The following is a 21,369-nucleotide window of genomic DNA, read 5'->3' on the forward strand; positions in this document are numbered from 1 at the left end:
CCCATGATTGCGTTCAGATTGCCTTTGGATTATACTTCCAATTTCCCTTATCTGATAAACTCCCAAATTTACTTGAGTACAATGTATGTCCCTTGAGAACATAAAAAGATTCATGCTGGATCACATCAAAGACCCATCTAGTGCAACATTCTGATCTCACAGTAGCCCTTTGGATGCCAAATGCAAACCAAAAAACAGGACCTAAAGGCCATAATGTCCTCTACTCATGGGTCCCAGCAACTGGTGTTGACAGGCATACTGTTTCTGAAAACCATCCTGTTCAGAGAAGCCTTCCCAGGCATCGCATAATTGTCGCTTACTATCTGATGTTCTGTTGTTGACTGTTTATCGATCCATTTCCTGTATTTCTATGTACTGTATATGTATTATCCTACTTGTGAGTATGTATTTTCCCTGGATAATGATTAACCTTCCATTTTGAAGCCAAGCCCTCCCTCCTGTCCATCTGCCTTGGCCCAGGCCTCGGAGGTTGAGAGGAACTGCTGGACCTCTTACCCTTTCCCTCCACCACTCCCTTCTCCTTCTGTGTCATGTCTTTTTAGATTGTAAGCCTGAGGGCAGGGAACCGTCTAACTAAAAAGATTGCATGTACAGCGCTGTGTAAATTTACAGCGCTTCATAAATAAAGGTTAATAATAATAATAATAATAATGATACTGGAGGTAATATTAGCAGTGATAACTAGGAGCCATTGTTAGCCCCATCCTCCTTTCAAGGTTTCACACTCATGTGGAGCGCTTGATTCAGTTTTTTTTCTAAGTGAAGTTCCATTTAGGAATGAACTGCCTCATATTTGACTGGACTGAAAAACCATTCTAGACTTCTGTACACTGTGACTTCTTACATCTGAAGACCTTTCTCACAATTATTGGCCACAATCAGATCTTACAGAAACTCCCAATATCCTTTCTGGTATTACAATTACCATTCTTCTGATACCTACATCTTCATTTATTTATTTATTTTTGTGATATTCCACTATGAAAATACTTTCCCCTGTACTGAGACCGCAGTGCTAAAAATCTTCCATTGTACATGTGTGGCTTTGACTCCCTCTTCTACTCATAATGCTATCCATTGCTGAGCATTTGGAAATATAGGAAGATGCCACAAACAAAAGCAAATCATTCACTCAATATTGTCTATACTGAGAGGAAGTGGTTCGCCAAGGCTTCAAACAAGCATCTTTCCCAGTCCTATGTGGGGGTTCCAAGGACTGAATCTGGCACATTTGCATATGTTCTACCACTAAACAAAGTTTTAATTTTGCATCTAGCCCTATCAAGTGTTGTGGCCTCTGATCTCTAAGTAGAAGATGTTATAAACACAATTTGTTTTATAGGAGATAATGAAATAATTACAGGTTGATTTCCTAGGTATATGAATAATTTCAGATTAAAATGTAATTGTAGCAATGTCTCTTACAGCAGCAATACAACTGCAAGTGATTCTAATGTAGCCATCTGGCACTGTGGTGGCAGCCATATCCCATGCACATGCATACCTAACAAGACTTATGCACAGTGTCTGTAAGATTTGTGTTCCAATGCCCAGTCTGAATTTCTGCCTGAGGCCTTAGCTTACAAAGATTCCAAAAGATTGGTATAGTAGTGATATATTGTCCTTTTCATTATTAAGAAAGCAGTTGAGCGCAGTAGAGTCTGATAAAGCTGACTAAAGCACCATGAACACAGAAAATTCACAGGAAGGAAGGCAGTTTATAAGTATGAAGTTTCTTCCTCTATTTTTGCTACATCACTTTGAAGAGGGAAAAAAGGTGCAGACCACAAGTGTGGTCAAGGATCTGGACCAACTATGGTCATAGTTTCATTAAATTGACATGGGGAGTGGGAATAAAAAGTTTTTGGTAATGCTGCAAAGAACCCAGCAAATACTTTGTGATGAGGAAAATGTCATGTAAATCTCCAAAATAAAATTGGTTTGTATAGGAGCAGATGTGATTTTAAAAAGCTGACTTTAACAGATTAAAGCAGTTCTATCAATGTAACAGTGATTCATGACACAAATTTATCCCACCTTGTTGTTGTTAACAAAATACTAAAAGTGAACAACCACTCTGGTGCAGAGTTGTGCCAAGACAGGAGGTGCCTAATGTATTGGCTATTACCCATAGTCCTAAATGGTTTGGGTCTAGAGTGCCTAAAGGTTTTCTCTTATATTTTTTTTCTTAAGGAGAGGGCCCTTCTCAGTTTCCTAAAATAGGCTTATAGTAGATTGCTTGAGATCCCTAAAAGGACCATTTCTGTGGCTATACCCCAGCTGAATGAGAGACCACCAACAAATACCAGGTGCTGTAGGCTATATTTCAGAGGAAGATTCTGACAACATCACCTGAGTATTCCTTGCCTAAGAAAACCCCATGAAATTCATGAAATCACCATAATTTGTCAGGTGGCTTTAGTTTGTTTAGTTCCTTCTTGTTTTAACTTCTCATTCTTACTGTTGTTCAGGCAGACTTTTCATTAGCCTTGGCATTTTTAATGTGGATTCAACCATTAAAATTATCTGCAATAATATCTGTTTTCTGGAATTTAAATTACATAGTTATTTTAAATGTTTGTGATTGCTTTTCCATGTTTTTGGGGTTGTCAGCCATATGTATAGATATATGTGTGTATGAGTGCATAATTTATTTAGTGGAAAGGGCCCAAGTTTCATATATCTTGATAACCTTTTTTAAAAAATGATGCTCACCCCTCCCACCAAAACTTGACATTCACTATATTTCTGTGGCTTCTTCTTTCATCTCCTTCAGCTGCTTGGTTTTCTCCATCTCAAGGTGACATTGTTCTTCATCAATTCTGGTGGCGCTGCTACTACTGGAGGACCTCTCCTTCATGAGGGTAATCACCTTGTCATCCATTTCATCCATCTGCAGGCAGAGGCAGTTGGAGTCGCTAACTTTGAGTGAACTGCCCCACATGGTCTCACACATGTCAGTCCCATTGGCATACATCTAGATGTCAGAGAGGAAAAAGCTGGTCATGTTTACAACATCCATCCCTGAGGCCTGTTGTTGCCACGTAGTTGATGATGATACCATAGCAATAGCATTTACGCTGTATACCACTTATCAGTGAACTCAGCACTCTCTAAGCGGTTTACAATCTGTAAGCCAATTGCCCCCAACAAGCTGGGTAAACATTTTACTGACCTACAAAAGGATGGGAGGCTGAGTCAACCTTGGAACCTTGGGAACGAACTCACAACCTTGTGGCTACAGTACCGGCATTTTAACCACTGCATCACCAGGGCTCCTGGCGCAACCAGGGCTCCTTATGATCCAGGCTAAGATTTGGTTTGGCAGGATAAAGGTACCAGTTCTAGTGCTGGAAACAGCCTGTTGATATATAACACCAATTCCCCATAGTCTTTTCAGCCATTTGCACACACCAGACAGAAAATTGCTGATAGCTTTACCATAAGAGCTAAAATTATGGGTGTGGAGAAAGGAACCAGAAACAAACCCTCTGGGTATCATCCAGTTCTATTCCTTTTGTGTTTTAAGCCACATTTGTTTTTAAGCTGTGTCTTTGCTTCCATGGGAATGCATCTTATACCAGGTAAAACTATTGCTCATTGGTATTTTCTGTTCCTAGAATTGTGACTAGTGCTAGATAATAGGACTGAGAAGACAGGCAGTGGTGCCATGATGGCAGTTCTTTGGGGCAGAAAAATTTAGGACCCACTCTGGAATAAGCAAGAGGGCTCCTAATCAGTCCCGGCTGGCTTGCCACAACACGAAATAACTGAGGTAATACACATTGCCAAAGCTGCAAGTTGACTCATAGTTTTGCTCCTGTATGGGGGAAAAAGTCCATCTTGGACATCAAACAGCCCAAGGAGGCAAACCCCATGGCAAAATTGCTCCCACTGCAGCATTCATAATAAAAACAATTTTACCTCTCAAAATGGTACAAACATTTTTTTTGGGGGGGTGGAGGTGCAGCTCTCCTAGGTCCCATGGAGAGCTACTTTATCCTTTGCCCAAGTACTGGCAGTTGCTCACTCTGCTTTATGCTAACAGTTGACCTTTAATTTTTTTTAAATGCAAATAATCTAATATTTATTCATTTATTAAAATATTTATACCCTTCTCTGTATCAAAGATCTCATAGCAGCCTACAAAACCCCTTTTATGACCTCCCCTAATGACTTACATTTAATGTTGAATTGCATAGGGGATAAGATGTATCCCTGCAGCAGCTCATGGCTTAATCGCCATAGGGTTAAACAGGAATCCCTCAATGCTACTCTCCGAAACCAGCCCTCCAGGCAGGAGCAGAACTGCTGTAGAACAGCCTCCTGCTCCCATCCCACAGAGCCAGTCCAGTAAGATACCATGATCAATGGTGTAAAAAGCCGCTGAAAGATCCAGGGATATCAACAGGACAGCACTTCCCGTATCTTTCCCCCAGAGTAGGTCATCAATCAGGGAAACCAAAGCTGTTTTTGTGCTATACCCTGGCCTGCAACCAGACTGAAATAGTTCCGGATAATCTGTTTCCTCCAAGAATGCATGGAGTTGCTTAGCCATCACATGCTCAAGCAACTTGCTCCAAAAGGGATATTTACAATTGGACAGTAGTTGTCATATTTCCTGGGTCCATGGGGGTTCTTTTCAAGAGAGGACACAACTGCCTGCTTCAAGGCAACAGGCACCCTTTCTCCAACATAACAAGGCATTTGCCACCACTAGATCCACCCAGTCAGTCCATCCCTGCTAAACTTATCAGGCAAGAACAGCAAGGGTCAAGCTTACATGTGGTGGGCTGAACTGCTTTAAGCATCTTGTCCACATAATCAGAACTCAGTAACTGAAACTGATCCCATGAACAGTGACCAGAAGGTGCACTGGACACCTTCCTACATTCTGTAACAAGTATGGTGACAAGTTCAGAGTGAATGCAAGCAACATTTTTCTTGAAATACCTGGAAATCTTTTCATAACAAGTGGCTGTGGGTTGCATACCTGACCTCTTGGAGCCTGTACCAAAAAGATTCCTCATCATTTGAAATAATCCTACGGTGTGGGAGGCTGAGGTTGTAATCCTAGTGATATAATATGATTTGCACTGGTGCTATTACTACTGCTGCTCCAGAGAAATGTACAAGACCTATTAAAAGTTACTAGAATTTTGCAGTAGTTCAGGTGGTTAAGTGTCTTCTCCTTAATGAAGGAATATTAAATGTTAGATTAGAGCACTGGTGATGGATGTAAAACTAAATGTTGTCTTCTGGTTGCTTTAGACAGGAGCTTTGTCTACAGGTCACGGGCAATTTGTGATACACTACCTGTCTGAAAGAGATGCACTCATTCTTACAGTGGTTTTCTCCGTTTTCATCAATCTCCCAGTCTGTTAACCAGTTATTGACACAGGTGAGATCATTCTTACAAGCTTCATACCTACAAAATAAAGAAAGAGACAAATTGCAAAAGATTGCCTTGCTTTGCATTCATGATGTCCCCCTTGATAGAACACAGAGGAAGGCATATAGGCTTGCTGATAATGATTTCTTCCATTCAGTTAATTCACTGTGTGTGCATGTGTAAGTAACTGGAATACTGGTAAGCTGTATGGCATATAGCAACAACACACAGTCACTTCCCACCTGTGAATGATTTCAGTCAGTCAACATCTTCTACTTAATGAATGCTTAAAGAATAACATATTTCTACTAACTAGGCTTTAAAGTAGGAAATCTGGTAGGCAAAAACATATCTAGGAGTATACTGAACAGAATGAAGCACAGGGTTGCTGAGACCATTAGGTACTTAGTATATCATTAATCTGCAAACACATCAGATGGGGGAAAACTAGGTCAATATATATGAGTCTTTAGCTCTGCAGCATTTGTTTGTATCTAGCACATGCATAAAAGTGGAATAAAATGATCATAAATCTTAATCCCATGGTTTGTACAGGTAATTGTTTTTTCAGAAGTAATTTTACTGTATGATGGCTAGATTGCATGCATAGTAATGAACAAATACATATGAATCTAAGTCAACCTTACTACAACAGAATACTCTTTTTAGCCTTTTGCTTAGTTAACTTTCTTTTTTAAAAAAAATCTTGACTGTTGCAACCTCACCACCCTTTTAACATTCTGGCCTAGTTTTTGTTGCTAGCACATCAGGAACAAAAGTCCACTTTTTATCTCAGTATATGAACCATGCCTTATATCACTGGGATTCACAGGAAAGTTAGTTAATTAGTAAGATCAAAGTTTTGAAATTAATAGAGCTCAAAAAGGTTAATGGCAAATTTCGTTTAGGAAACCCACAGGCCCATTTAAAATGCAAGTATTACCTTGTGTGTGTGTGTGTGCCTTCACATTGTTTGTTAGCTTATGGCATCTAAGGTATGAATTTCATAGGGTTACCTTAGATAATATCATTTTCAAACTTAAATGATAGTTTAGAATGTTCTTTAAAAAAATAAAAAAACTACAAAAGTGCTGTAGAGGCACCTCTGCAGTTCATGATTGCTGCTTGATCATTAATAATTATAGCAGCATATGAACCCCAAGACAGAAAGCTTGCTAGAGAAGTATCTCATGATACTTTCAGCAGCTTCTAGCAGTAAAAGCAGATGGTTTCCTAAATATTAGTTACTAAACCTCTTAAAATTACTTCTTATTTATTTCTGATATACTTTTCATACTGTAAATGACACAGCTTATTTTTATTTCTAAAGGAAAGTTAAACAACTGCCAAGATTAACCTGGGTTATTGATATAAATTAGATCTCAGCACAGTATCTCAGTCTTTCCTGACAAGATCCTCTCCAGATGTTGGCTGGGAATGCTGAAAACTGTAGTCCAGCATTCCAGCTGTACTCCAGCATTGTGTAGAGGAAGGCTGAAACATCTCTGCAAGAATTCAGGATAGTGGTGGATTCTCTGTGGAAATATCCACACACTAAAGTTTGCTGATCAACTTAAGAGTGATCCTAATTACAGGGTGTGTGAAAATCCATGTAAGAAACAATATACTTATAATGGAATGGACTTTTGTCTGAAACCAGGCTTTCTACTATTGACTTCCAAGTTGCAATCTGAGCATGGACATTGTAGCTTTAAAGCTAAAATGGAAGAGTATGATGAAGCAGTAGTGTCTCTTAGGCCCGATACAGACAGGCACTTTGTGGCGTGGCAGTGGTGATTCTAGGGTTAGGGACCGCACACCAATTGCAGGTCCTTAACCCTAGAACGTCAGGGTGACGCCTTCATGGCAGCCTCCCATCCACACGGGGGCCACCATGATGATGCTGCCACCGCAGCATGCCCACAGTGATGCAGCCCTTATGACGTTGCAGGAAGGAGCTGCATTTGCAGCTCCTTCCTAAGAGCGGATCATTCCCACGGCAACTACACGGCCATGGGAACAGCCCTGAGGGCTTGGATGTCCGGGAGCATGAAGCCCCAAGGATTCCCCTTTTCCAGGCCACGGAGAAGCGGCATTTTGCTGCTTCTCTGTGGCCTGGAAAAATGTTAGATTTGGGCCGCAGGGCTGCCAGTGAGGCTGCCCTGGCCCCAATCCAGCGTGAAAAGGGGCGGCTGCAGGTGGCCCCTTTGGGGCTTGTCTGTACAGCCCCTTACTTATTAATTCCTTTATCTCATTGCCTAGCATCTCCCTTTCCTGCAGCCTTGGATGATGAGTCCTAGGGGACTATCACATGGGGGGAAATCAGGGGATTAAAAAGGCATTTTCCCGGGAAAGTTGCATGATCTTGGTGAAGATTTTCACAAACATCACAATCTGAGAGGATTTATCCCAGGAAGAACCAGGAATGCTCCAGCAACAAACCATGCATGGGGAAATTCCGTGAATGGTTTATTGCTGGAGCATTCCTGGTTCTTCCTTGGATAAGTTCTCTCAAATCGCTACGTCATCTGAAAATCTTTCCTGCGATCACACAGCTTTCCAGGGAAAGTACCTTTTTAATTCCCTGATTTTCCCTGTGTGATAGTCTCCCTGTTGAATGCAGCAAGTGGGGGATAGAGTGAATGGAAAGACTAGCAAAACAGTGGGCATACTACTTTTACAGTCTCTGAGCTACAGCCCAGTAATAAATGTGACATGTCAGTTTTGGTGAATTGTATTGTACAAAGCCACATGGTTCAAGCAACAATTATATAACTGCTGTTCAGACTGATGTTCTTGGTTAAAAAATAAAGGAAACCACAGACCAAGATGCTGAAGGCTGAAGGAAGGAAGAAAGCAGCAAGGGTAATCAGGAGAAGGGACCAATTGCCTACTCCTTGTGCAGCCTTTAAAAAGGAGCATTATGAGAAACGAGGACATTTGTACTTCAGAGGAAAAAGAAGCGCAAAAGAGGAATGCACCTCCCTTTTCTCTAGAACTTCACATGGGAAGAATCTGTACACAGCCTCCTTCCTCATTTACAGCCCCTTCCTTTTCTCCAGAAAACAGGCTTTCCAGTGTAGTTGTTGTGCATATTGCCTTAATTATGGTATAGGAGCTAGATATGAAAGTAACAGAAAAATCATAGACAAAAGTCAGAAACAAGAAACAACTCTCTCTTTCTCGTTCTCTCTCTCTCTCTCTCTCGTTCTCTCTCTCTCACACACAAACACACACAGAGAGGAAGAACACTTGAGAGGTCAGAGAACAGACACAGAAGAACAAGAGAGTACAGTGAGAGAAAGGAGAAAGCATTCAATTTATTTGCATATAGTGGGGGAAATACGCTATCCCTCCAAAGCGCTGAGCAGGAAACCCACAACCTGTGCCAAGGACCCTGTTGTCTCAAGAGTTCTTGGTAGGGGACAGGGTGGGGCTTCCCTTCCTCACAAGTGTTTTTTCTAGCAATGCCACCTCTCCCCTATCCCACCATGAGAATTCAGTTAATTTATTTTGATGGGAGGAAGTATAGGAAGCAGCAGGAGCTGATGACTGCAGCAGCAGGCACAGTGACACCTGAAGATATTCTGTTGGGAATACCACCACTATTACAATAAAAGGGAAAGGTCCACCTGCTAGAAATCTCAGACCAGCCAGTCCAGTCAAAGTTTGTAGTCTAGCTTTTACTGAATCTGGTAACCCATTTCCAGTTTGGTAACACTACTGCTATTGTGCATGTTAAACTCAAACACATATCTAGCTGATTTCAGTACTGCCATCTAAGAGTGTATGTACACGTTTTACTATGTACTCAAATTTTCAACCTATATTATCCTTTCCTCAGTTTTTCATTTCAACCATCCATTTGGGAAAAGGTGGGGAACAAATAAAGTTGAGAGCAAGCATGGTGTAGTGGTTTTAGTGTTGGACTACAATTCTGGAGACCAGGATTCAGATCCCTGCTTTGCCATGTAAGTCCACTGAGTGACCTTGAGCAAATCACACTCTCTCAGTCTCTGAGGAAGGCAAAGGCAAACTTCTTCTGAACAAATCTTGCCAAGAAAACCCGGTAGGTTCACCTTAAAGTCACCGTAAATCTAAAATGATTTGAAGGCATGCACACATGCACACAGACATACACACAGCATTAATTGGCATCCTTGACCATGAGAATCCATAGCCTACAAGCAAAGAGCTCTTTAGAGTACACTCAGAACTCTTCCTCCCTCTCCTTTCCTGCTCTTCTGTCTTGTCCCCAGAATTAGGAACTTCCTTCAAGCAACCATAATCAGTTTCAGGATTTGTCCTCCATTTTAAAAAGGCACTTAAGAAAACCACAGCTTTAAAGTACATGGAGCTTCACAAATACATCTGGAGAAAAAAATATATGGCGCTGAGTGTCAGAGAATCTGAATAATAATAATAATAATAATAATAACAACAATAATAATAAAGAAGTAATGCACTGACTTCTTTGCTTCACCAAAGATCTGTTTTCATTTAAAACAAATCCTTATGTCAGATCTAAGAATTATTAAATGTGGCACGTTCACAATTTCCTCTGTAATTGCCCAAGGACACTTTGGCAGATGGGTTGTAAAGTGAAGCTGCCTCTAGGGCTCTCCAAAGTCCATAGGCATGCTGAAAGATGAGCTTTAGCAGCAGGCAATCCTGAGCCAACAGGAAGTTTGATGTGAGTTTCTTTAATTATCTAAAGTCCAGCCCTTACTTCCCCCAAAAAATGATTGCAAAAATTATCCTTTACAAAGATCTTTTCAGGAGTTTTTAAAGCAAATATATCTGTAGGATGAGAGGAAAATAATCAATATCCTTAGGAGCCAGGTCACATATTATATAAATTCTAGCATGTATAATAAGCAGCCATTAAGCTTCTGCCTAAGGACACAGGACACATAGAAACAAAGTTCTGAGCAGATAGATTTCTAATAGGAGGAGGTTTACATCACATGGTTGGAATTGGGGTCAACAACTGGATGCCCTAAGCCAAATCATGAGGAAAGCTATCCTAACCTCTGATTTAGAATCTGTTTATATAGGCTGTTGGTGTCCTGGGCACTTTTCACACTACACAATTATAGCAATGATTCCATTTCAGTTGCCATGACAATATTCAATGGAATAATGGGATTTGTGGTTTAGGGAGGAGTGCTTAGAAGTCTCAGCTAGAGAGCTCCACTGCCTCACCAAACTACAAACATAAGATTTCACAGGATGCAGCCATGCAGTTAAAATAGAATTATAGTGCTACAGCTGTCTAGTATTAAAGGGACCCTGCTATCATCTTTCATCTGACTATAGACATGCAGGTGAGCATGCAACTCCTGTTGTAGCTTTGCCCAGTTGGATAGGCATGCAGTAGACAAGGGCAAAGTGGAAAAATTAGTCCTATTTATTTTGACAACTCTAAACTCCAATTCTTTGAGGGTCTTACCTATGAATAAAAGAGTGCATTTGATTGCAGATAGAGGTTTCCATTGGAAAATAGCAACTTGAATGTAGATGTCTCACAATTTGTTTTATGAAAATTACTAGTACAAAACACACAACCTACCAGTTATCACAGAAGTGCTGGCATATGGGAACAGAATCAATAGCAGCTTCATATTGTTGGTGTGCCCAGAGAGCCGCATGTGGTGAACATCTATAAAAGCACTCTATCTTCTTCATATAATTCTCACACCTATTATTATGTGAGAAAAAGAAATGTTATTCTGTGAAAAACTGTTATCATTGCCTGTGCCTGCCTCTATATTATATTATCTCTTTCCATTTTCTAGCTTCTTAGGATGCAGCTCTTTAGACAGAATATCAAGTAGAAACCAGAATTCTGTCATTCGTGATGACCTCTTCCCACAAACTATATTCAATCCTCACTGGACTACATAAAGGTAATATTATTTGACAACATTCCATAAGCAGGGTGCCATAACTGAAACATCCCATCCTCTCTCTGTTAAGACAGATAGCACTTGATGAAGATACCTGGAGCAGAAATATTTTTCAAGACCGTTATTGGCCACAATCTAAATACAAATTCACTGATCAAACATGAGACCACATTGTAACATGTAGCTTTGATTCAGTAATTCTCCAGCCAAGTAACTGAAGTTATGCTATCCTATTAAAATCAATAAAAGTCCTTTGCTAGTACTCTCTGATTCAGATAACTACACTCTGTAAAGGAAAATAGCTTTTATCAGAACTAAAAGTTTTTAATTCTGCAGTGAGTTTCTATTTTTTAACAAACAAGCTCCATTTATATACCGCTTCATACCGCCTAAGCAGTGTCTAAGCGGTTTACAACTGTAAGCTAATTGCCCCCAACAATCTTTGTACTCATTTTAGCGACCTCAGAAGGATGCAAGCCTGAGTCGAGCTTGAGTCCTTTTGCTGGTCTTGAACTCTCAACCTTGTGGTTTTGAGTGAGTGGCTGCAGTACAGGCATTTAACCACTGCGCACCAGGGCTCTTTTTTAATTTTAATAATTATTATTTTCAAAATATGCAACATATGTTTTGATCCTGCAAATAGCCTTTTCCTCTGTTGCATGCTAACAATTTATATTAAAGTGTCAATGATAGGTAAATATTGAGTATAGAGTGAGGCTGATTCTGTGAGGGCCTAATGAAATAAGATTACCAGCTTCACCTCTGCCGTACTGCCTATGGTTCAACAAATATACAGCATTCAGAAATGAATTCAACTGACTGCATGTCTGAATGCTGCTCTTAGAAGAATATGAGCCATGGTGGGAGGAAAAGGTAGCAACTTTATTCTATACTTTTGTCTGCAACACATCCCAAAGTTAGTTTTAAAAAATAAAATAAAATAGAATGTTTCTGGAAAAACATATACAAGTTACTTACGATTTACTGAGATTTCCACATCTGTTCCAGTAGGTGGTGTTTACTTTAATTACTGGAGAATGAGCTAATTCTTCTGTAATGTCTGCATGACAACAAGACGCTGTGGGGAATTAAAAACAAAAAGCTTAAAATCAAGGCTTACTGTTTAACATTATTACAATTTTGAAGCCTCATCAGTTCTGTAAGTGCCCACAATAGGCAATTGGTTAAAAATGGAAAGTCAGTCCTTACAAGTTTTCTTGATTGTGTAAAATAAAGAACAGGGAAACAAAGGATCTCAGAAGTACTGTACATACATTGTTTGTGATATATTTCATTCAGACTTTGATACTGAAAATAATTTTATTAAATTAAATTATTCACACTTTATAGAGCAAGATATTAAAACTGCAATCTTCTGCACACTTACCTGTGAATAAATCTCATTGATCTTAGTGAGATTAATTCCCATAGCTGCCTTCCACGAAGAATGCAGTATTTTATGTTTAAATGGTTGATGAAGTATTGAAACAAGTTATAAACCAGAGAAGTTATCACATTGACAACAATAGCAGTTCTTACATATTTGTATCATAGCCTTCATCTTTTGTATAAACTGAACATATAGTGTATAGTGATCTTTTGGCCATGATGTGCAGATACCTGTTGCAATGTACTGTATCACCATTTCCATCAATACTGTTATACATTCCATTAAGGAGTTCCACTGACTGTTTTACAATCAACACATAGTTGTGTAAAACCCAAGACAAGTACAGCTTCAGAGTATTACACATTATTAAACCATAATTTCTGGTGCAAGTGAAAGAATTTACATGTCATTTGAAATACATGTTTGTAAAGATCAAATCAAAGCAGATGGCACTCTGCAGCTGACTTAAAAAAGGGGAAGGTATCTAGAACAGGCTGTTATATAAACAAATTAGAATATAAAACTCAACTGTAATAATTCCTTTGAACATCCCATTAATCAGGGTGGCAGCTCAGGCAGCAAAGCCATGTAAAGGCTAACTATTAAAGCAGTTCTGCAAATGTTCTCCCACAAATTTTCAACACTTACATTTGGCATATAGGGTACATTCCTGTAAGTTATACTCTTGGGTAGGTTTCTGCTTATGACCAGCCCCTCCCAGGCATTTTTGTTTCTTTCCACTTATAGTTACTGTTAAGATAGCAAAGAATAGAAGCACCCAAAACTTCAACATCTTCTTATTCCTCTTGTTTTTGTAATGTCCCTGTAAGAGAAACATATATTGCAGAGTCAGACAGCTTTCTTCAGGATCAAGCCAATCCCTGCACCAGAAGATAAATGGACATACATCAGACATTAGGAATGGGAATACACAAAAACCGGTGGCAGAGCATTTCAATCTCCCTGGGCATTCCATCTCAGACCTCAGAACAGCTGTCCTTGAACAAAAGAACTACAAAGGTAGTTTGGAAAGGGAAATAGCAGAATTGGAATTGATCCATAAACTACAGTCCCTCACTCATGAAATGAACAGGGACAATGGCTTCCTGGCGCACTAAACACATTTCAACACTATCTGATCCCATCCTCATGGGAGGCATCCAGCATTCATCTCTTCGCCCCACCTACATGCTAATTTATAAGGCCAAACTGGTTTTGACCTCATTTCTATACCCAGTGGCTATGTTTTGTTCACAAACAGCCATTGTTAAAACTGGATTTCCACTTCACCAAAAGCATCTGAGGAAGTAGACTGAAGTCTAAGAAAGCTCATGCTGCCAACTTCTTTCTTTCACTTAGTCTCAAAGGTGCTACAAGATCTCTCTACATACTGATTCTACAAACTAACATGGCTTTGAATTCAGGATCAGAAGCAAGTTTAATGACAAATGTCAGATATAAATTATATTAAAACATAGCACGTTATAATCCAAATACAAGAAAAAATGTTCCCTTTGCCCTCTTCACTATGTGCTTAAGAGAGAAAGAATTAATGTACAAGATGGCTACATTATTATCATTGGGTAATTAGAAGAAAATCAGCTAGCTAGCATAATGAACTCATTTCTTTTTTGCCACCCTAGATGAACCATGAAATGGTGAAGGAAGCCAGGAAGATTCATCCTAGCCTGTATGCCTAACACTCTGATTGTGCAGGCACACTTAATGTAGGAGCCCAGTTTCAGAATTAGATCCTGGATTTGTGCACTGCCTCTGGCAAGATTTTGGATTTGATCATCTCAGGCAGTATGGTGCAGATAGGACAGGCAGCCAGGCTCCTAATTTAAATTTGCTCTCTGTTCTAGGACACAACACCAGGAAGGCTTCAGCTGATAAAAGGTGAGCACTATGCAAAGTTTTTAGGGGAGGGATGAGATATTGAGAGTAGCAGCATCACCAGCTGTGACTTGCACCCCATTTAGTTGTGTCACAGATGATACTTTTTCCATAGTGTAATTGAAAATCTGTAGCAAAGATTGGGTGTTGTAGGCACCAATCTGCTGCCTGTGATTATTTAGCTTTGAGTACACAGCCACATTAATCCCTGCCCCACATCTGTCACAGTTTCATCTTTGCTAGAAATTACTTCTATAGACTATAGTTTATGCATATCACATTGCATAAAAACGCACCACAAAAATCCTACTGCCTAAAAATGCACTGTCATTTCATGGATTTCTGCCCATGTGCTGTCTTGTCTAGTAATCTTGGAGCACATACATCACTTGCCTTCCCCCTCCCCTTTTTCCTTTCTAAGGGATCAGTTATCACTAGACTCCTCACACATGTATGGGGATCTCCATGGCACCAAGAGTCTCCATTTTATTCTGACTTGCAGGGAAACAAAATACTATATCACAGATGAAAGTCCCAGCTAATAATATTTTAAGAGGAAGGCAAAGCCAGCTTGTCAGTGTGTGAATAGATTTAACCCCCTGCAATGCAGCTTGCAATGGCTGATGAATGATAAGAAATTAACCTGATTTTATATAATACTGAGTTGATGCAATACTGTATCACATTTGATGCACCCCATTTTATACAACATTGGGGCAAAACAAAAATGACATTAAATGTGTTTTTCCCCCTTTAACAATAAGAACTTGTGGGGCAAAGAAGGATAAAAAACAATGTACGTTCCCTTAAACGGGGAGTTTCTGTCCTCAGGGTGAACATCATTCCAAAGAATAAGTAGTAAGATTTGTACAAGCAAGGATGCAGGAACAAGGTTCATCTATACCATATATCCCTCCCCCTAACTTTTTTGGTTGTAAATAAAGTAAGACAAATCAAGATAATTTAAACTGATTGCTTACCCCTTTGCTGGAATACTCTTTCACTTGGAGACAGGCTGGAAACCAAAAGGCTGCTATCCTTTCTTTCCTCTGTCTCTCTCTATATTGTCTGTCATCACGAGCTCACAGTTTGTCTGTGAAGAAAAGTTCCCTGACCTTTTGCAATTGCAAAGCTAACAGACTTATCTTAGGGTCAGTTCCAGTAGGGAGGTTGACTAACCTTCCTTGCTGGATTTTGGAACGGTCTGCAATCTAGTTCAGCATCCTGTCTCTAGCAATCACCAGTCAGAAGCCTCTAGAACAGGCCTGAAAAGTTGTCTTCTCCTTCATTCAAAACACAGCTTTGTACAGAAGAAAGTACAAGGGCGTATGAAAGCCAGACCATTTTGCCACATATTAATCTTAGCAGCTAAGAGAAGAGCCCTCATGGCAGTGTCCAGAAACTATGGGATTTTCTTCCTTCAAGATTACTTTCTTCCAACTGGTTGTTTGACCTGTCCAGGTCAATGGGCTATGACCAGAGCTGTGTAAGTTTAAAATGTGAAATATTATTTATTTATTATTTATTTATGGTATTTATACCCCACCCTTCACTGGGCCCTTGCTATCCTATGGGGGTTATTCCAGCCCCCATGGATAACAAAACCCATGGATGCTCAAGTCTTATTAAATACAATGGCATAATAAAATGATGTTGCATATATAAAATGGAAAAATTAAGATTTGCTTTTTGGTATATAGTCAAGCCGTGAATGGTTGAATCCATAGATAACACACACACACACGCACACATTTTCAAGCTGCAGTTGAATATGTAGGTAAAAAAATCTGTAGATAGGGAGGGACGATTGTACTTTATCGACTACACTTGTCCCTCAATATTTGTTAGGGTTAGGGACACAAGACCCCCGTGAATATGGAAAAACAGCAAATAACAAAAGCACCATGTTTTTAGCTTAGAGGACACATCTTTAGGAATCTCTAGGCCCTCCAGTGCAACTCTGTGGTTAACGTCCGACAGATACTGACCATAGAACTGCACTGGAGGAGCTACAAATGCTTAGTAGAGTATTCTCTCTAGGAATCTCTAGGTCTTTTAATGCAACTTTTAGCTAAAGTTGACCATAGAGTTGCACTGGAGGACCCAGATATTCATAGAAACATAGAGTCATAGCTCCTAGAGAGAACACATCAAGCAAATCCATGAATAATCAAAGCCGCAAATATCAAATCTGCAAATATGGAGGGATGAGTGTACTGTCAATTTTATGTGATGTATTGACAATTAATTTAAAACCATTCACTTGGATATCTGGAAATGGAAACTGAGGTTGGCAAGACATATTAGAATCATAGAGTTGGAAGAGACCGCAAGGGCCATCCCATTCTGCCATGCAGGAAATCTCAATCAAAGCATCCCTGACAGATGACCATCCAGCCTCTGTTTGAAGACTTCTAAGGAAGGAGACTCCACTACACTCCGAGGAAGGAGTGTGTTCCACTGTCGAACAGCCCCTACTGTCAGGAAGTTCCTCCTAATGTTGGGGTGCAATCTCTTTTCCTGGAGCTTGCACACATTGTTCTGGGTCCTAGTCTCTGGAGCAGCAGAAAACAAGCTAGCTCCCTCCTCAATGTGACATCCCTTCAAGTATCACCCCTTAACCTCCTCTTCTCCAGGCTAAACATCCCCAGCTCCCTAAGTCGTTCCTCATAGGGCATGGTTTCCAGACCCTTCACCATTTAGGTTGTCCTTCTTTGGACATGCTCCAGTTTCTCAACATCCCTTTTAAATTGTGGTGCCCAGAAATGGACACAGTATTCCAGGTGGGGCCTGACCAGAGCAGAATAGAGTGGAACTATTACTCCCCTTGATCTAGAGTCTAGACACTATACTTCTATTCATGCAGCCTAAAATTGCATTGGCTTTGTTAGCTGCTGCATCACACTGTTGACTCATGTTCAATTTGTGGTCTACTTGGACGCTCAGATCCCTTTGACACATAGTTTTTTTTAGCCAGGTGTCACCCATCCTATATCTGCATTTAATTTTTCCTCCCTAAGTTTGCATTTCTCTGTGTTGAAATTCATTTTGTTAGCTTTGACCCAGCTTTCTAGTCTATTCAGGTCGTTCTGGAGTTGTCCTCTGGGGTATTAGCTACTCCTCCTAATTTGGTGTCATCTGCAAATTTGATAAGTATGCCCCCAATTTTGTCCTCCAAGTCATTGATAAAGATGTTGAATAGCACTGGGCCCAGGACAGAGCCCTGTGGGACCCCACTGGTCACTTCTCTCCAGGATGAAAAGGAGCCATTCTTGAGCATCCTTTGGGTTCGGCCAATCAACCAATCACAAATCCATGTAAGTGTGCATAGTTCTGCACTTGTCATATCAATGATGTATCTGAATAAAATAAAAAGGACTTCTATAAATTCACAACAATGAGTACTGCTCAAAGTGTCAATAATTATTGCAGCCTACTAGTAGCATTTAACAATTGCATTGGCAATTTTACATTTTTTAAAAGTTTTCTTTATTTCAGATTCCAGGCTTTTAAGAAGGTAATGTCAGCCAAGGTATTCTGTGAATCTGGAAGTATTTTTCCCCCCTGGAAACTAATTTAAATCATTTAAAAAATAGCTGAGTCTAGTTTTGTTACTGTCTGTTTGCCAGCTACAAGTTAACATGACTTTCAAAACTGGGTCAAGCCATTAATATTTGACAGGAAACTATGGTTTCCCTATGTTTGACGCAAAGCAACAAAGTACAAAAAACCCTTGCTCTGCTTTTAAATTTTAGGAGGCTTGATCAAAAATTCTATAGAATTTGAATTTTTTTTTCAGGGAAAAAAAGAACAAACACACAACACTTGATTCCCTGTTTTCAGTTTTATTTTTCTTTTCCATTCTTTCAATTTTCACCAAAACAGAGAGTAAAGGGCATATTATGGAATTTTAGTTTGTATATGTTATGTACTGTTTAGGTATTTTATTTATTTGCTTATGTAAATCGTTTATGTGTATTATGTATTTTTATGTTATTTTGTAAACCGCTTTGATCTTTTTGGAAGCAAAACATAAGGCCTAAATACTTTAATGAGGGGGGATTATGCAAGTACCTGGGTAAGATAAGATTTCCTATCTGCTTTGACTTTTTGACTCGTGTTTGGGAGAACAAACTGACCACAAAACATTGCAAAACTGAAGGAAGGAACAGGGTGGCTCAAGGGTTGCTCAGTTTGATAGTGACGCTATCTGAGCAATGCATAGGCTAAAATCCCTGCCAGTTTCTGGATATGTTTTGGAATGAATCCTGGCAATTACCTTCAGCAAAACCTTTAAGAATAAAGATTCTTGTGAAGAGTATACACCTTGGTGTTAAAAACCAGAGGTCCAGAACACACACTGCAGAAATAATCCAGTCTGAGGCCGCTTTAACTGCCATGGCTCAGTGCTAGGGAATTCTGGGAACTGTATAGTTTTGTGAGACATCTAGTCTTCTCTAAGTACAATTCCCAGGATTTCCTAGCACTGAGCCAGGGCAGTTAAAGCAGTCTCAAAGTGGATTATTTCTGCAGCGCGTTTTGGACCCCAGTTTATTTAACATTTATAATGTAAATACTGTATCGCCGGAATGACTACAACATAGAGAAATCCTGTTTACATTTTGGCTGGCCCAAGGCTAGATACTGAAATTAGAAAATGATTCCTGAATATTACATGGCTACTTCTGAAAAATGCCTTTTAGCTCAGACTAGCAGAGAAGAAAGGTTATTGATTAACTAAGAAGAAGTAGATGCCATTAAATAAATCCCATTATGCTGGTCCCATCTATCTGTTAACGTTTAAATCAGATTAGGTTTCTTTCATAGAGTCGTAGAGTTGGAAGAGACCGCGAGGGCCATCCAGTCCAGCCCCATCCTGCCATGCAGGAACTCCCAGAGAACACCCTTCATTACTAGAACACTGTTGCTATTTGATTGGTGACATGATGTGTTTGGCTTTCCTGTTCATTCTTTAGAGATGTATATAACGGATGAAAGTAGACATTCTGGTTGGATCCCAGCGTAGTGACTAGCATTATAGCTCTGCTTGCTCTTTAGTTTAAATCCACTTTCAAATTTCTTTGGTTTTTTTTAGCAACTAAGGGAGTAGAGGTGGATTAAATTAAATATAGTAAGAAGGAAAAAGCCTGAAAGAAATCAACAGGCCACTATTAAGGAGGCACGCACCTCCGCTACGGTTGCCATAATTGTCCACTAAAACCCTTAAATGTCCTACATTTTGGGCTGAGTTTTGTCCTGCAGTTGTCCTACAGTTTGGTCTAGATTTTGTCCTACATTTTGTCCTGGGTTTTAGTGGACAATTATGGCAACCCTAAGTCCTCCTCCAGCCAACGTATCAGAAGCTACATCTGCACTGAAGAAATAACCCAGTTTGAGACCACTTGACTGCCATGGCTCCCTACTAGGGAACTCAGGGAATTACTGGCCTGTTACAGACAGCCAAAATAAAGCTGCTTCGAGTCACAGTGGAGGTATGGTGTTTCAACGATGCATGCGTCCTAAGAGTCCAGAAGCCACACTCCAGGGAGCATGGCGTAGGTGCGACTTCTGGACTCTTAGGATGCATGCATCATTTAAACAGCATACCTCCAATGTGACCCGAAGCAGCTTTATTTTGGCTGTCTGTAACAGGCCATAGTTTATTATTGTGGCACCAGCATTTTCTGACAGAGAAGGCTAAATGTCCTCACTGAAGAAACAACCCAGTTTGACGCCACTTTATTGTATTTTACTTCAGTGGAACTAACATGAGACAGATCTATTGCCATAGATTTACATGGCACTTTTCAGAGATTAGTTAGACAAGTAGACATTTCCCTGGCCTCAGGTTTACAATCTCAACATGTTAACTGCCATGCCTCAGTATACTACTATGGAACTCTGGGAATCGTGGTTCATTGTGGACCCAGAGCTTTCTCTCTCTCGCTGACAGATAATAATAATAATAATAATAATAATAATAATAATAATAATAATAATAATATTTATTGATACGCCGCTCTTCAGCCAAGGCTATCAGAGCGGCTTACAATTTGTTAGAAGGCTAAATTTGTCACAAAACTACAATTCCCAGATCTCCACAGCATTGAACCGTGGCAGTGCCGAGGAGGGCCATTAATTCCTCAGCCTACAAATCCCAGAATTCACTGCGCCACGGGGGTTTAAGAGGTGTCGAACTGGGCTACTTCCCACTTATAGACCACAGAACAAGAGGGAGGAGGCCGTTAAGGGCGGGGCCACAGCGGAGTGGGAGTGGCGAAGAAAAAGGGACGAATTGAGAGAAAAAAACTTGATAAAAGGGCGGGGCTTTTTCTGGCCCCATCATGCTTTGCGCGCCAGGGCAAGCCCCGCCCCTTTTTAATCGTGTTTTCCTTCTGAAGCGCCTCCTTTGTCTTCGCCACGCCCACTCTGTTGCTGTTGCCCGCCCCCATCGACCCCCTTCCTCGCGTGCTATGGTTCTGCGCGCAAAGCATGATGGGGCCACAGCAAACCCCGCCTCTTTTAATCGCGTTTTTCCTCTCAAGTGCCTTCCTTTTTTCTTCGCCACGCCCACTTTCCTGTGGCCCCGCCCTCAACGCAAAGCATGATGGGCCAGAACAAGCCCCGCCTCTTTCAATCGCGTTTTTCCTCTCAAGCGCCTTCCTTTTTCCTTCGCCACGCCCACTCCGCTGCTGTGGCCCCGCCCTCAACAAGCTCCCTCGCACGTACGAGGCTCCTCCTCTCGCGATACGTGGCGTTGT

The 21,369-nt window shown here is 40.4% G+C and overlaps 1 protein-coding gene across 1 annotated transcript; it reads right to left on the reverse strand.

The window, feature by feature from the left end:
- Positions 1 to 1,257: 1,257 nt before the first annotated feature.
- Positions 1,258 to 13,530, reverse strand: LOC149316224 (riboflavin-binding protein-like). The gene is made up of 5 exons (XM_089515048.1): positions 13,361 to 13,530; positions 12,301 to 12,400; positions 10,986 to 11,114; positions 5,338 to 5,449; positions 1,258 to 2,998 (listed from the first exon to the last, which is right to left on the reverse strand). Exons 1-5 carry the CDS (start codon positions 13,503 to 13,505, stop codon positions 2,762 to 2,764), a joined length of 723 nt encoding a protein of 240 aa, XP_089371174.1. The 5' UTR covers positions 13,506 to 13,530; the 3' UTR covers positions 1,258 to 2,761.
- Between the last annotated feature and the right edge of the window lie 7,839 nt (positions 13,531 to 21,369).

This window comes from Sceloporus occidentalis, unplaced genomic scaffold (assembly GCF_023333645.1).
Source record: "Sceloporus occidentalis isolate IW3139 unplaced genomic scaffold, rSceOcc1.0.p SCAF_3, whole genome shotgun sequence".
In the NCBI taxonomy this organism is placed as follows: domain Eukaryota; kingdom Metazoa; phylum Chordata; class Lepidosauria; order Squamata; family Phrynosomatidae; genus Sceloporus; species Sceloporus occidentalis.